This window comes from Nelumbo nucifera, chromosome 4 (genome assembly GCF_055504915.1).
Source record: "Nelumbo nucifera cultivar China Antique chromosome 4, China Antique-T2T, whole genome shotgun sequence".
Taxonomy (NCBI): Eukaryota; Viridiplantae; Streptophyta; class Magnoliopsida; order Proteales; family Nelumbonaceae; genus Nelumbo; species Nelumbo nucifera.
In genome coordinates, this window is record NC_142652.1 from 33,610,072 (window position 1) to 33,625,160 (window position 15,089).

The following is a 15,089-nucleotide window of genomic DNA, read 5'->3' on the forward strand; positions in this document are numbered from 1 at the left end:
TCCATTGACACTCTTACTCCTATGTTACATATCTAAACTTTTTGTAGACATATTCCACCGATCAATCAACATGTGAGTGTGGCACTATCCAACAATGTTTTTGAACCGTCGCTGACCTGGATGGGTGGACCATTCGGCCTAGAAACCGTCCAAGCAACCAGTTTTGTTTCACCCCTAACCCGTTCTTGGGTCAAAAACCGCTGACCCGGACGGTCGAACCGTCGACTTGTTTGACCCGGACAGCGGTTCGCAGTATAAAGTTGCAGGAGAGAATTTGTCTCAGATCTGAGGAAGAAGAAGAAGAAGAAGAAGAAGAAGAAGAAGAAGAAGAAGAAGATATGAGAATTGAGATCTCAGATCTAAAAAATCTCAAATCTGAGAACTGAGATCTCAGATTTGAAAGATCTCAAGAGAACTCAGAGTCTGTTGCCGCCGCTTCCCCGTCGCTAGTGAGCGTCGAACCACCCTCCTCTTCCTTCTTCTTTCCTCCTTCATTGCCTTTCTCTTCTCTTCTTTTTTCCTCTCCTTTCTTTCTTTCTATTCTTCTTTCTTTTTGTTCTTTCTTGGCCGACAACATCACTTTCTCTCATTTCTCAAATCTCATAACTCATAAAATATTTGCCCTAATAACAAACCACCCGAACAGTTTGACCCAGACAATCGAACCGCTGACCCAAAAACCGGTAGCTAGAACAGTTCCATTTCCTTTCTGAATCGGTTTTTAAAACCTTTCTATCCAAGGGCAAATTGGGGAAAATGCCTATATGAAGGAACAAGAAAGAGAAACTCGAATTGGAAAGGCAAAATGACAATGAAACCAAGCGAAATAAGGAAATTGAGCTGAGAAAGAAAATCCACCCTTCTTCGGCCATGACTCTTTCTCTATATAAGAGCAGTCGACCCAAGGTAAGAAGGGACCTTATGATCACTCTTATCACTTTCTGAACCTTGCCTCTCTCCTCTTCCCTGCCTAACTTGAGCGTCAGAGGAATCTCCTTGAGAAATCACTCCGGGGTTTCTGACCAACAAACAAATCTTCAAAGGTTATATTGCATAATGTTTTCCAAAATGATTTATTTGGCCCATTCTTGCCTAAGTTTTTTAATTTTTGTTTCAATTCTATAATCCAATTTTAGCCTCCGTAATATAGTTCATTTTCTTATTTATACCGAATATAAAATGAAAAATTTGAGGGACTTCAACAAATATATGGATTTCTAACTGAATTATATTTTGGCATCAATGGTCTCAGACTTCAATGTATAAATTACAAACTAAACACCCTGGATTAATTAAAATGAAGTTATAAACTTTATAATTAATTAATGGTGTATAGAGTAGAGTAGTCCAAGGCCTACCTACCGCATTTTCTTCTTTTTAATTACCTATTCCAACACACCAAACCTACCTTTCTCCCTCAGAACTAGCTTTCCCCTTCAATTATCTATTAGGCATTGTTTGGAATCGATGTAAAACGTATTAATGTAAAAATACATCGATAAAGTTTTACATCAAACCGTAAAAAAGTGACCATTGAATTTCAAAAAGCATGACAAAAAAATCCATTCTACCCAAATGTCGATAAAACCGAACCAGAGTAAAATTTTATGTCAATCTTAATTTATATTCCTTCAAAACCTGATAAAACCGAACCGACGTAAATATTTTTATCGATCTTGGTTTACATCACTTTCAAACGCAGCTCAGCTCGGTCATTTGGTGAAAATGTTGAATGAGGTAAACCAAAGATCCGAATGGTGTCTGATACGGTTAGAAAGAATGAATCAACAAAATTTAGAGTAACAGAAGTCAATACCAAAAGTAGTTTTTTGAGACATACACTAAGAAGAATCAAAACAGATTAGGAAGTAATTCTCCACCGTTAACAGTCAATGGAGGAAGATAAAAGACAGTTCCAATCTCCATTGCTTCCTTGTGAAACAAATAAACTCTCTTCCTTTCCTTACCCCCACGAAAATTTCTTTTCCCCATTGGAGAAGAGACAGCTCATCTGACCTCACCTTTTGCGATTATGCCCTCCTTCTCTCCCTCCTCCTCTCCTCCTTTCTATCGAGTCTCGACAACCGCCTCACGCGTTGGTTCTTCCTTGGTCAACAGGCAAAACACGTTATCGTATTTGTACACGGTCCATATATCAGAGCGAGAGCGAGAGCGAGAGAAGCCTTTAGAGAAGAGAGAAGAGAAGCGAAGTAGCAATCGACGCCTCCGTTCGACCCACCATCGCCATTTCTTTCGATTCATTGATGGTGTGCCTCGCAGAGACCCAACTATAGCACAAACCCCAGAAGCAAGAAGTTCATGATGAAATCCAAATTCATAAGCAACCTCATGAAACCCTTCAAGTTTCATTCAGACAAAGGTACCCCCAGAGCCAAAACCCTGTAATATCCTTGAGCTTGAGTCAGAGATTTCTTCGCACACTAACCATGGCTATGCTTGATTATCAGACGTGTCCAAGGAAGAAAATTTGGAGCAGATCGCGGCGCAGGAGCAAAAGGTCTTCTCCTTCGAAACCCTCGTGGCTGCCACCCGAGACTTCCACCCCGACAACAAGCTCGGCCAAGGCGGTTTCGGCCCCGTCTACAGGGTAAACGCCATTACCAAATCCAGCAAAAACCATAATTTTACAGGATTTAATACTTCAATTAGTTATTAATAGTTGCGAATTTTCATTTGAATTTGATAGGGGAAATTGGGGGATGGGAGGGAGATCGCAGTGAAGAAGCTGTCGCAGAGCTCGAATCAAGGGAAGAAGGAGTTCATGAATGAGGCGAAGCTGCTTGCACGCGTGCAGCACCGGAACGTGGTGAACCTCTTGGGGTACTGCACACACGGCGCAGAGAAGATCCTCGTCTACGAGTACCTCCCTCGCGAGAGCCTCGACAAATTCATCTTCGGTAAGCACTTCATTTCTCTTCCTCTCTTCCATTTTTTTTCATCCTTCATCCACTCGTTTGGGACTAAATACGAACACATTTTCCTCAGAAAACAGAAAAGCAAAAGGTGTAAAAAGATCAGATTGCCTTCTAAAAAGACGAAAATGCCATAAAAAAATACCCTATAATACTATACATAAGTTGTTTAATAATTAATAAAATCTGCAAAATTATATTATCATTAGAGATGGGAAAACTCTACAAACTATGGCATTTACTGTGTTAATGTAAGAAGAAATATTGAAGAGAATTTAATATAGTAATGATTAATATTGAATTGGATGGGCAAAATTGCCAATGCAATTCCTTGTAAAAGTAATTGGACTCAGCCATTCAGGGAATGCTTGTTTTTTGTGTTTATGGTGGGAATATTTCTTGGGTCCTACTCCTACCATGTGTGTAGGGGTTAGGGATAGGTATAAGGGTTTAATAGGTTCATTGTTTAGTAGGAAAGAGTTTATTAGACATTTATAAATTTTATTTTGTAATTAATTATGACCCTAAGTTTTCATATACTTGGGTGGCTGCTAAAATTGCTTTTGAGAGATTGGATCTTATTTGTGTTAACATTTGAAGTTCTGAACTATAGATAACAGGTTTGCTTATAATGATTTGCCTCTTTTAATATTATAAAGGCTCTCAAAAGTAGAAAAGGAGATTTACTGTTTGCTTTTCAGATATCAGACTTTTTGTTTTTTTGGTATTCGGTGCTGGTTGCAGGTTTTGATTCCACGTTGGAACAAACCAATCAACATGTTTAGAGAAATTAGATAATTGTGGTGATAGTTGCTTTTCCAAGTGAAATATTAAGAATTCTTTATAGAGGAATATGAATTATGGGATGGCTCTTTATTATTTCTTCCAAGTAGGCAAGGATAATAACCTAAAATAAGAAAAGAGGAGAAAAAAAAAAAATCTCCTCCTTCACTTTGGACAAGTGATTGTGGGCTAATTGGACTTGTGTTACGTTAGAATAAGAGGGCAGGGATCTCAAATATGAAAACCCACTTTCACCATTGAAGGATTGAACTCAACTCCTTGTACTAGTAGGGTCAAGCTCTTGATTTTCCTTAGTAGATTAATAGGATTATTGATGTGAGAGGACTGGGTCCAACATACTATAAAAAGCTTGAGTTTTAAAATAGCTTGAAACCCAATATTTCAATGTTTTATAATTTTGTTTTGTCCCTTGTATAGAAAAATTGGAGTTTCAAAAGCTAACCATTTTGCTTTTTTTGATAACTCTTACCTGAGAAATCTGAAATCCTTATTTGTGACATTTGGCATGACGAGTTTGGCGGGCACTAAGTCGTAGAAAGAATCAAAGAGTGTTTGTAAACAACGAGTTTATGCAACTCTTTGGATGCCAACATTAAAGAAGCCTTTCCATAGTTTGATGTGTCATCTTCCAAGAAATTCTAGGGTGGTGTTGCAGTTGCTCCATATGGTTGTAACTTGTAAGCCCCACCCACGTATATGAATTTGTATTTGCACCAGTATCTTACCATGTCACATGTGACGTTGTGTGGGGTCTCATTTTGTCAACAACTCATCACAATATCACATTATGATAAATTTTAAATCAGCGACGTAGAAGTAAAAGAACCTTCCATACAAATCCATGGTTTATTATTAAAGTGGACCCGGTCGTTGACGGCTGAGGTTGTGTCACAGACTCACAGCTGTAGTCCCTGATGCACAGAAAACGTGTCGAATTTAGCATGCGTGACGATGTCTTGTCACGTGTTGGACGCCATCTCAAAACTCGGGGTCAACATCAATCTAGTGGAGAGTCAAGATTCCAGATCTTAAATGCTGAAAGATGCTATGATGTTGAAAATAATTAAAACCCAAATACATCTGCAACCGTAATTAAAGGCTACTAGAGAGAGAGAGAGGGAGTAGACTGATGGATGGATGGTTTTGAGTGATTAGATTAACGGTGATGTGGACTTGTTGGTTGATCGTGTTACAGACGCGGAGAGAAAGAAGGAGCTTGATTGGAAGAGGAGGTTCGACATAATTTCAGGGGTGGCCCGGGGTCTGCTCTACCTTCACGAGGATTCGCCCAGTCCCATCATCCACCGCGACATCAAAGCCAGTAACATTCTCTTGGACGAAAAGTGGGTCCCCAAGATCGCTGACTTCGGCATGGCCCGCCTTTTCCCCGAAGATCAGACGCACGTCAATACTCGTGTCGCTGGCACCAAGTACGTTTATCTTTAATCATCTTAATCATCCTTTCTTGACTTGATGAACTGATGATGTCGGGGGACGGCTTGGATCTTCGCTAATGCCTCTCTTCTGTGAATGAATTGTAGTGGGTACATGGCACCTGAGTACCTGATGCACGGAAGACTATCGGCGAAGGCGGACGTGTTCAGCTTCGGAGTTGTGGTCCTGGAGTTGATCAGCGGCCAGAAGAACTCCACGTTTTACCTTGACATTGATTGCCAAAATCTACTAGACTGGGTGAGGATTCCAACCATTACTTAGCCTACACTACAGTGTCTATAATTGTATTGTAATTGTATGAGGGTGTCCTCATCTGCGTGCGATGCCCCCTTCCCTTGTGAAGGGTTTCGAATCGAAGGGCGGAACTCGGAAGGGGGCGGCCTCGCTCGCATCGCATGAATCAGTCACAGAGTCACTTGACCATGAGGTTATGAGTGCGATGCCGTGAGCCGTGAGCCGTGAGCCCTGAGCCCTGAGCCGTTTTTGACAGTTGAGACCACCCGAATTCACTCAATTTCTGAAATCAATGTTTTTGAGGATCCGATCAAGAGATCACCCTGGCCGGTCTGAATCTTACAACATTGTCTGAAAGTGAATAATGCCAGGGCTACAGCTGACATATTGGCGTATTGGGTACGGTTGACATATTGACATATTTGAGTACAGCCAACCGTACGTTTGGAGTATATGCAATCCTGTCGCTGTCAGGAACACACACCACATAATGCCTCACATCACATCACCACCGTGTATTGAAAACATCTTCATCTTCCGATGATGATATCATCATCGTCATCGAAATTGATACTATCATTGGAAAATGTTTCCAATACACGGTATGAACTCCTCCAATTCAGATGTTTGATCACGTAAACACTGCTGAAATGTCAAATAGCTCCGACAACGTGGTCATCCAAATCCAAATTAGAAAAGCCGTTTCCCACTGAAAACTGTTTAAATATTTTGTCCTTATATACAAGGAAAGCAACACACATATGATGTATGTATGACATATGAATGAATGGTTGCAACTTGCAATGCAGGCGTATAAGCTTTACAAGAAAAACCGGAGCTTGGAGATCATGGACCCCACATTAGCATCAACGTCAGCCATAGAACAGATAGCCACGTGTATACACATCGGCTTATTGTGCACCCAAGCTGACCCGGTGTCACGGCCAAACATGCGTCGAGTGGGGGTGATGCTGTCGAAGAAGCCGGGCACCACGCTGGAAGAGCCCACGAGACCGGGCTACCCTGGGTCTAGATACAGAAGAACTCGGAGGGCGACGGTCGGGTCTTCATCGGGATCGGGCGCAGGTTCTGGTTCTTTCGGCGAATCGTCATCTCATACTCATAATACATTTGCATCCACCTTCAATTCCAACAGTGCCAGTGCCACAACTGCTTCCACATCTCTCACCAGCCCACGTCCAGATACTCGTGGCAAACGCCCCATTCAAGGCTAGGCCACCACCGGGCCACCCTTTCTTTTGCTTTTGGGGATATTCTTTATTCCTGCAATTTTTGTATTCTTTTTTGTAAAAATGGATGGAAGAAGCTTTTCTATTCTTCTTTCTTCTTTCTTCTTTCTTTTTCTTTTTACATGTAAATTTGAGGCGGGATAGGAGTATTGAATGAAAGCCAAGGACGATTGTTTGAGTGGTTTGATTCTTTCACACCCGCTTATGTTTTCTGCTTCATCAGATTCAGACGTGTCTCAATGGTTCCGAAAACATGATTTTGCCTCGTAATTTAGGGTGTAATATATTGTTTGGAAAGGGCACTTTGGGAAATCATCACAAATTACATTTAATAATGCTAATGTAGGAGATAATGCATGCTCTCCAATGGCATTTAATTAGATGTAACATCTCACCCATCAATTAGGGTTTAGGGGATTGTATGGTCATTTAAATGTGAAATTGACATTGTCGATTAAAATAAAAGTGAAATTGGCACGACAAGTACAAAAGTCTTTGGGATGTTTAGGCCTTTAGGGTAGGAGTGTTAATGCTATTCTAAAATTTGATTTTGAATTTGAGATTAGACATAAATAAAATATTTATTTTATATATTCATTAATTACTTAAAAATAATTATTCGTTCGGATTCAAATTGAATCCAATTCAGATATTACGTTATTACCTAATTCGATTTGAATCAATCCATTTACACCCTTATTAAGGTGTAAGCAATTCAAATTACTCATGACCTACTCGATCTTGACTCACTAAATATTCAACTTCAACTTGTGATTAATTGAATTAAAGCCCAGCTTGAGTGGCTCGAGTAGTTTATCCAGTTATTTTATAATTCTTCTTACTCGGGGTTGCTTCTTTGCATTTTATTCGGTCTTTACTTGAAATTTCACTTTACCGCCAGGTACGCCACCCTCTGTGCTCTGAGCTAATGTTGCTTTTAAGTTATATGTTGGGTCGATAGTAAATTGGTAATTGAGGTGAGTTGGGGCAATACTTGAGTATATCTACAAAACTCCCTCAAAATCGAGTTAGGGATGCCCATAGTGATTTGAATTTTGAATATCCCTCACGGTTGTATTAGGTGGACTATACTGGCATTTAGGCCCATCCTCTGCGCACTTTGAAATTTAGTGGTTCCTTTAGGCCCATTATCATGGGCATTTAAATAATTTCTTGGCCTAATAAGCCCATTAAGTATGGTTTGAAATACAACTGATATGGACACAAAGGAATTATCTGAAAGGTATTAGCCATTAGTGAGGGATTCTTATAGCGTCGAGAGCAATAGAGATGCGACATGCTTGGAATAAGAACTCACAATATTTTGTTTGAACAGTCATCTTTCTTCATGGCCCATGAGACACCGTCTTCACCTCTCCACGTTTGTTCTGGTTTCAATCAAGTTAATTTTAAGAAAAAAAACAAGTGAAAATTTTCGATTAGTACCATGTATTTTGGGCCTAGTGTGACTTTTGCCCCCCAAACTTTAAAACGTGATAATTTAATACCCAAATTTTCAAAATGTGCCAATCCAGTACCTGCTGTAAATCAATTGTTAATTAGCCATTAAGTGGCATTTGAAAAGATACAAATACTCTTTGAGTGTCATCTAATTTTTTTTATTAACCATCCAAACGTTGACAAAAAAAAATGAACAGTCCCAAATCTTTTTCTCTTCTATTCAAGAAAGTTGGGGTCACGTCTCAGTGGACATTCTCGTGACCCCGACTTTCTTGAATAGAAGAGTCAAGGATTTGGGACTGCTCATTTTTTGTCAATGTTTGGCAAGGAAAATTAGATGGCACTCGAAGGGTATTTGTGTCTTTTCAAATACCACTTAATGGCTGATTAACAGTAGATAGTAAATTGACATGTTTTGAAAGTTTGGGGACCAAAGTGACACTAGGCCCAAAATACATGGTATTATTAATCAGGAATTTTCAAAAAAAAAAAAGCACCCTTTCAAAATCCTGACTCCAAAGCCAATTTTTGTATAAGCATTAGGCTGCCTTTGGTTGGCCAAAAAAAAACAAGAAATTGAAAAGAAAACATTTATTTTCTTAGATATGGATGGTCATTAATTGGCTCCATCGAATTATTTTGCACTTGGGACATAATTTCTTGCATTTGTATATGGCTTTGCAAGGAAAATATAATTTCCATTTAAAAGAAAACTTCTGGGAATCGACAAAATATTGTTATGAATTCTGAGGCCAAATCAGCCCCCCACAACATCTCACAGCACATCCCCGCCGTGTATTGGAAACATCTCACGATGATAATCCCATAAATGATTATGTCATCATCTGGAGATGCTCTCAATACACGGTGGAGATGTGTTGTGGTACATTGTGGGGGGTAATCTCGGTTGGGGGATGATTTGAACTCATGAATTCCATCCCTTCATTATGCCACCAAGCACTTATCTTATGCATCTGTTTGGCATAGATGTCGTTGCTCCAGAAAACGGTGACACATCAGCATCATATCGAAAAAAACGGTGCTCCAAAAAATGTGTTTGTTTGAAACCGTTTTTCCATAAAAAACGGTACTCCAAGTCACACCTTGGAAATCGAAAAGGCGTGGTTTGGAGCAATGTCGAATTTGGCATTTTCTTAGATTACAGCTCATTGCTGCCAACAAGAACGTGATGTGGCAGTGACGTGGACTTCCTATAATGAGTACCAAAGCTGAAAACAGACATGGAACACTGGTATCAAACATATACTATGTTTTTCTATAAAAAATTCTCTTATTTCTCCCATTTCAAGTTTTTACCCTTTTTGGTTAATTATTTTTTAGGAATTTTGTTTTACACTTAATTAGAATTCAGCACCCAAAAAACATATTAACTGTAAAATTAGGGGGTGTTCTCCAAAATGAATTGTTTTCCTTGTTGCCAATTCCAAAAACAAAATAAAACCAACTTGTTTGAAAACAAATTGGCTATTGAAAGATAAAACCAAAACACATAAAAAAAAAACATTTTCTTGGTTATACGTGTGTTTTTTGTTTCCAGAACTGAAACAAAAAATGTGTTCTTGAATTTCTGATTTTTCATAAAAAAATATTTAACTTAAAGGTGATGTTTTTTTAAGATAAAAATCACGCAAGCTGATTTATTCATTCAAGCTTGATGAAATATGATTTACAAGAATAGTATTCAAGAAATCTGGAATAATCGACCCGGTAAAAGGCCGACCCAAAGATAAACCTTTATTGCTATTGCATGAGCAGCTTTATTTGCTGATCGATGGGTGCAATTCACCAAGCAAGAAGGCAAGTGGTGAAAATAACTCCTATAAGCTCCTATTATTCTAATAAGATGCCACGGTGGGTTTATGTGATCCATCAACAGGAGTTTGTAAATGTTTGTTGCATCACCTTCAATAATCACATGAGACAATTGCAACTGGGAGAGCATAGAAAGACCTTCATAGCCTCTGCCATCTCACCACTATCACATCCAATAGCAACTGTTCTTGCCTAAATAAAACCACCATGATGATCACAGAGTATCAAACCATAATGCTTGTGCTACTGGGCAAAGAAACAGGACATGTAACAATGATTCCTCTAAATTATTAGATAAGGCTGCGTTTGGATGCGGTGAAAATCAAGAACCAATGTAAAATTATTATCGACATAAAATTCCACTGCGGTTCAGTTTTGCATGTATTTGGATGGAATGAAGTTTTACATCGATAATCGATGTAAAATCGATATAAAATTTTACATTCTTCCACCCATCACTATTTTCAAAAAGCATTGATCACTTTCATAGTTTAGTGTAAAACTGCATCGATGTATGACTTTTACACTAATTTCAAACGCAGCCTAAAGAGCAAAGAGGGTCCAGATTGGACGTACGGTCTATATAGTCAACAACTCGCAAGATAGACGGGCCATTGATTTCAAGATAAGAGGAAGTAGCTGAACCTTGTAAGCTGTGAACGTCCTTCTTTTTGTCTAAATGCTTATTACCATTTCTTGGCCGCCATTGTTTTTGTTTATAGCTAGGAACACTTGTATGAATGGAATCGAATATTGTTTTTGTTTATACCCAATTAGAATTCGATTTGATCCATTTGTAGCCCAACAAAAGCTTGGAAAAAAAGTTTTCAAAAACAAGAGAACAGAAGCAAATGAAGATTATGTAGCATTGTAGGGGAAGATTGCCTATGAAATCTCTTCTTCATTTTCGATGTATCTGTGAATCATCCTGCAAAATTTTTTCAACAATCAAATATAAGATAACAAGAATGATGAAATAAATTTTCCCTTCTCATCCCATCCCTTTTCATCTCATCCTTTCTTGACAACCAAACGGACTGTGATATCCAAGATCCATCAAATGACAAGAAGTTGTAGCTTCCCGAAAGCGCAAAATAAGAATATAGTTAAAATCACCCATAGCACATATAAGTCCATTCCAATATTCCATTGACTAATATCTTCAAATAAGAAATTAAAAAATTCTTGTCGGCCCGCCAGACATAAAAGCAACACAAAAACCATTACACAAAACTTGGATAATTAAGAATCTTTGCACAAATATGATGGGGAGGGGAGGCAATAATCTGTAGTCGTATGGATTTGTCCCACTCCAACACCAAACCCCATTACAAGAAAAATCACTCACTTTTAGCGGCATTCAAAACTATCGTTAAAAGTTCTGAAAACTGCTGCTACAAGTTTTAAAAGTTCTAACCAGCAGTCGGCAAATTACTGCTAAAAGAGGTGTCGCTAAAAGTTCTAACAGCAGTTTTGGCGACTGTTGGTAAAGCTAAAAAAAAAAAAAAAAAACTACCGTAGAAATAAGACTCTTGGTGACAGTCGTGACTTCTGCTAAAGGTAGGGTGAGCATTATTCGATTAAAATCGAAAAACCGAATTGAAAATTTTGGTTTTGATTTGTTCGGCTTGGTCCTTTTGGTTAAATCGGTTTGATTAATTTGGTTTTTGATTAATTTGATTTTTAGAATTAAAAATTCGATTAACCGAACTTTCTATTATTATATGTAATATAATAATATATAAGATATAAGATATAGTATATAATATGTAACATATAATATATAATATATAGTATATTATATATTAATATATAATATAATATAATTTGATTTCATAGTATATATATTTTATAATATATAATATATATTGTATGTTATAATGTATAGAATAAAGTATACATTATTAAAATTTGGTTTTAACCGAAAATTTTGGTTCTGATTATTTCGGTTTCAGTTTGGTTTTTAAAATTTTGGTTTATTCGGTTCATTTTTTAACTGAATAAATCGAATACTCACCCCTAGCTGAAGGTCAATAATCTGGTGCCAAATAATCATGTAGTGGCAGCTAGAAATTTTTTAATGGCTCTTCTATAGACCAACCTAAATAACATTTTAATTTATTTTTTCTAGCTACCAAAATAATCTAAAATTTGTCCAAAATCCAAATAACCTATATTTGTTTCCAATTACTAAAAATTTGTAATTTGTTTCAAATAATATGTTTTCTTTTCATTCATCCAAATTGAAACTAAATACAAATCCAAATTGAAATTAAATACACTTACCAAAAAAATTGAAATTAAATACAAAAAATCAAAACCTTAATTACAAAAAAATATAAACATCCATTTTCCATTCAAAAACATTTAAGGCACAATGAGTGGAGTGTCTTCAAGTTTTTCACAAAAGGTATGTCTTGACTCTTTGCAACAACATTCAGCTTCTTTTTGATTTCCGCCATCCTAGGAAGTTTCCTCTTGAACTTTGGGTTCTCAACATCCAGAATTGTTGGGAAAATCCTAGTAGTTGATGACCCATTAGACCTTTTGGGGATAAACAAGCTAATCCCCCTGCTTGAGCAATACTTGATGCCCCATTAAAGCAGGTGCAGATTGAAGTCTTTAATGACAGGAAAGCCACTTGCAAATAGCAGCTCTTCAGGGACCACTGTCCACCAAGACAAACACCAGTGAAACCAGAAAACTTTGAGAAAGAAGAGACCTCAATTACAACCTAATCAACAACCAAAGAAAGTTCACAACCTAATCAACAACCAAAGAAAGTTCTCATGGGTTCAGTTCTTCACAGTTGAGACTTCAAGTAACTGACTAAGATTATAGTATTGCTAATTAAATCCAAAGCATTTAGGCCCCTCCTCTTTGCATTTTGAAATTTAGTGGTTCCTTTAGGTCCCTTATCATGGGCATTTAAATAATTTCTTCGCCTAATTATATGCCCATTAAGTATGGTTTGAATTTGAAATACAACTGATCTGGAGTATGGACACAAAGGAATTATCTAAAAGGTATTAGGGAGGGATTTTTATAGCGTCGAGAGCAAAAGAGACGCGACATGTTTGGAAGAGAAGTCACAATTGTTTGAATAGCCATCGCTCTTCATGGCCCATGAGACACCTTCTTCACCTTTCCACGGTTGTTTTGGTTTCAATCAAGTTAATTTTAGGAAAAAGAAAAAAGAGGAAATTTTTTATTAGTATCTGATGGAGGAAGATTTGACCTGACCCTTCGGCCATGCGACACGTGGAAGTAACCGAGAGTGACCTGGCAGAAACGCTAGCTCGGCACGGCAGCAGGCCCACAACCTGAGCTCCGAACTAAAGAGCCAAGCTCTCTCGAAGGAACCTGCAACCCGAGCTCCGAACTAAAGAGTCGAGCTCCCTCGAAGGAACCTGCAACCCGAGCTCCGAACTAAAGAGCCGAGCTCCCTCGAAGGAACCTGCAACCCGAGCTCCGAACTAGAGAGAGCCGAGCTCCCTCGAAGGAACCTACAAACCGAGCTCCGAACTAAAGAGTCCCGAGCTCTCCCTTTGAGGTCCTGAGCCTTACAAAGAGCACCAAAGGTCGAAAAACCCGAACTACCCACCTAGGGGTAGTTTGGGCCATACTCCTATCCGAACTCGAGACTTCACATTAAAAGACCACTTCGGCTCCAAATCGCTTAACTGAGCAACTGTAATCTGACGCCCAGGAGACCGTACACGGAAGCGGCGCACCTGACTGATCAGAGGACTGACACATGACAACCGCCATCCAACGGCCACCTGCCACCGCCATCCCAGACGGACATAGGCGGCCCTTGCAACTAGCAGTGGAGGTTATGACACCCGAACTACCAGTTGACTGAAGGAAGTGACCCGATCTGGCAGAGGCAATGATGCCCAAACTAGCAGAGGCATGGAAGTGAGCACACAGGGTGATTATAAAAGGCCCCCATCTCACAAAGAAAAGGGTATGTGATTCTTGCGTTTTCTGGTCTTAGAATTCCTCATTTCCCTTGCCTTCTGAAGAACACTAACTTGAGCTTCGGAGTGTTCCAACCGGGTTCCTCCCCGGAAGCCTCCATTTTCTCCCTTGTTTCAGGCACCTCCGATCTCGTCAGAAGCGAGGTAACCGGCAGATAGGACAGACCGGATCGCGCATCATCAATTGGCGCCGTCTGTGGGATGACTTCAAAAAGCCTCCCCTAACCTTTAACTCTCTCTCTCTCTCTCTCTCTCAAAGAAACCTTAGCTCCCATGGCTTCTCCCAACAACAGCAGGCACAACCTGAATGTTGTAGGGAACACCCCCAACCCGCCACTGTGTGTATAGGACAGTTCATCGTCCCCCTATTGACGAACGGAATCCCTAGCCTCAACGCACCAAACATGGTGACGCCTGTGAATGTTCCCCTTCCTCTCCCTGTCGAGACAACCTTTGCCGAACCAATTGCTGTCCCTCTGGCGACTAGCCAAAACTAGTTTGATGACTTGATGCAGTGCATGCGGGCAATGCAAGCCCAAATGCAGCAGTTCCAGCAGCATCAGCTCCAGCAGCACCAAGTACTGCACCACATCTCTCAGTATCACTATCAACAGCAGTTCCCCCAACTGCCTCTGAACCAACCACAGCTTCCACCTTGACACCCCGCTCCGAAGCCGGTTAAGCCCTCCCCTCAGGGCGGACGCCTTCACCGAGGAGAAGCCTCCCAACTTCAGAACCCCTCCAAGAGCCAGGCTTCATCCCCGAGCCGGAGGGAAAGACTAATCACCCCCGCCTCGCAGCTCGCCGGCGGGTCGGGAACCTCCTTGCTAGCCAAGTCAGCACCTCGGCACTCCAAGTCTGAGCTCCCGCCCATGGAGAACCGATTCGGCGCCCTAGCGGCGAACTACCAACAATCTGGGCCCATCGAGCTCGGCAATACCAAGGCCAGCAGCTTCAGTACTAGGCCCTCTAAGCAGCAACGAAGACGCCATCGAAGTCGCCGAACTACCACCCGCGTCCTGCCCGAGCTCCGAGGTAAAGAAGAGACAAGCTCGGACGAGGTAATAGCTGCCCCTATTCTCTCAGTCCCTTCCCCCCTCTCATCAGAACTCCTTGCAGTCCCCATGCCCAGAGAT

At 39.9% G+C, this 15,089-nt stretch overlaps 1 protein-coding gene across 1 annotated transcript; it reads left to right on the forward strand.

The window, feature by feature from the left end:
• The first annotated feature begins 1,971 nt into the window (after positions 1-1,971).
• LOC104609991 (Protein kinase superfamily protein) lies at positions 1,972-6,867 on the forward strand. The gene is made up of 6 exons (XM_010276445.3): positions 1,972-2,380; positions 2,469-2,608; positions 2,708-2,918; positions 4,933-5,167; positions 5,279-5,429; positions 6,236-6,867. The coding sequence occupies exons 1-6, from the start codon at positions 2,320-2,322 to the stop codon at positions 6,659-6,661; spliced, it is 1,224 nt and encodes a 407-aa protein (XP_010274747.1). The 5' UTR covers positions 1,972-2,319; the 3' UTR covers positions 6,662-6,867.
• The last annotated feature ends 8,222 nt before the right edge of the window (positions 6,868-15,089 follow it).

Bases quoted from the DNA above. Each gene is read 5' to 3' on its own strand.
- LOC104609991 (XM_010276445.3), top strand. From the start codon at position 2,320: ATGATGAAATCCAAATTCATAAGCAACCTCATGAAACCCTTCAAGTTT. The intron at 2,381-2,468 runs GTACCCCCAGAG...CTTGATTATCAG, and splicing joins CAAGTTTCATTCAGACAAAG to ACGTGTCCAAGGAAGAAAAT. The intron at 5,168-5,278 runs GTACGTTTATCT...AATGAATTGTAG, and splicing joins ACTCGTGTCGCTGGCACCAA to TGGGTACATGGCACCTGAGT.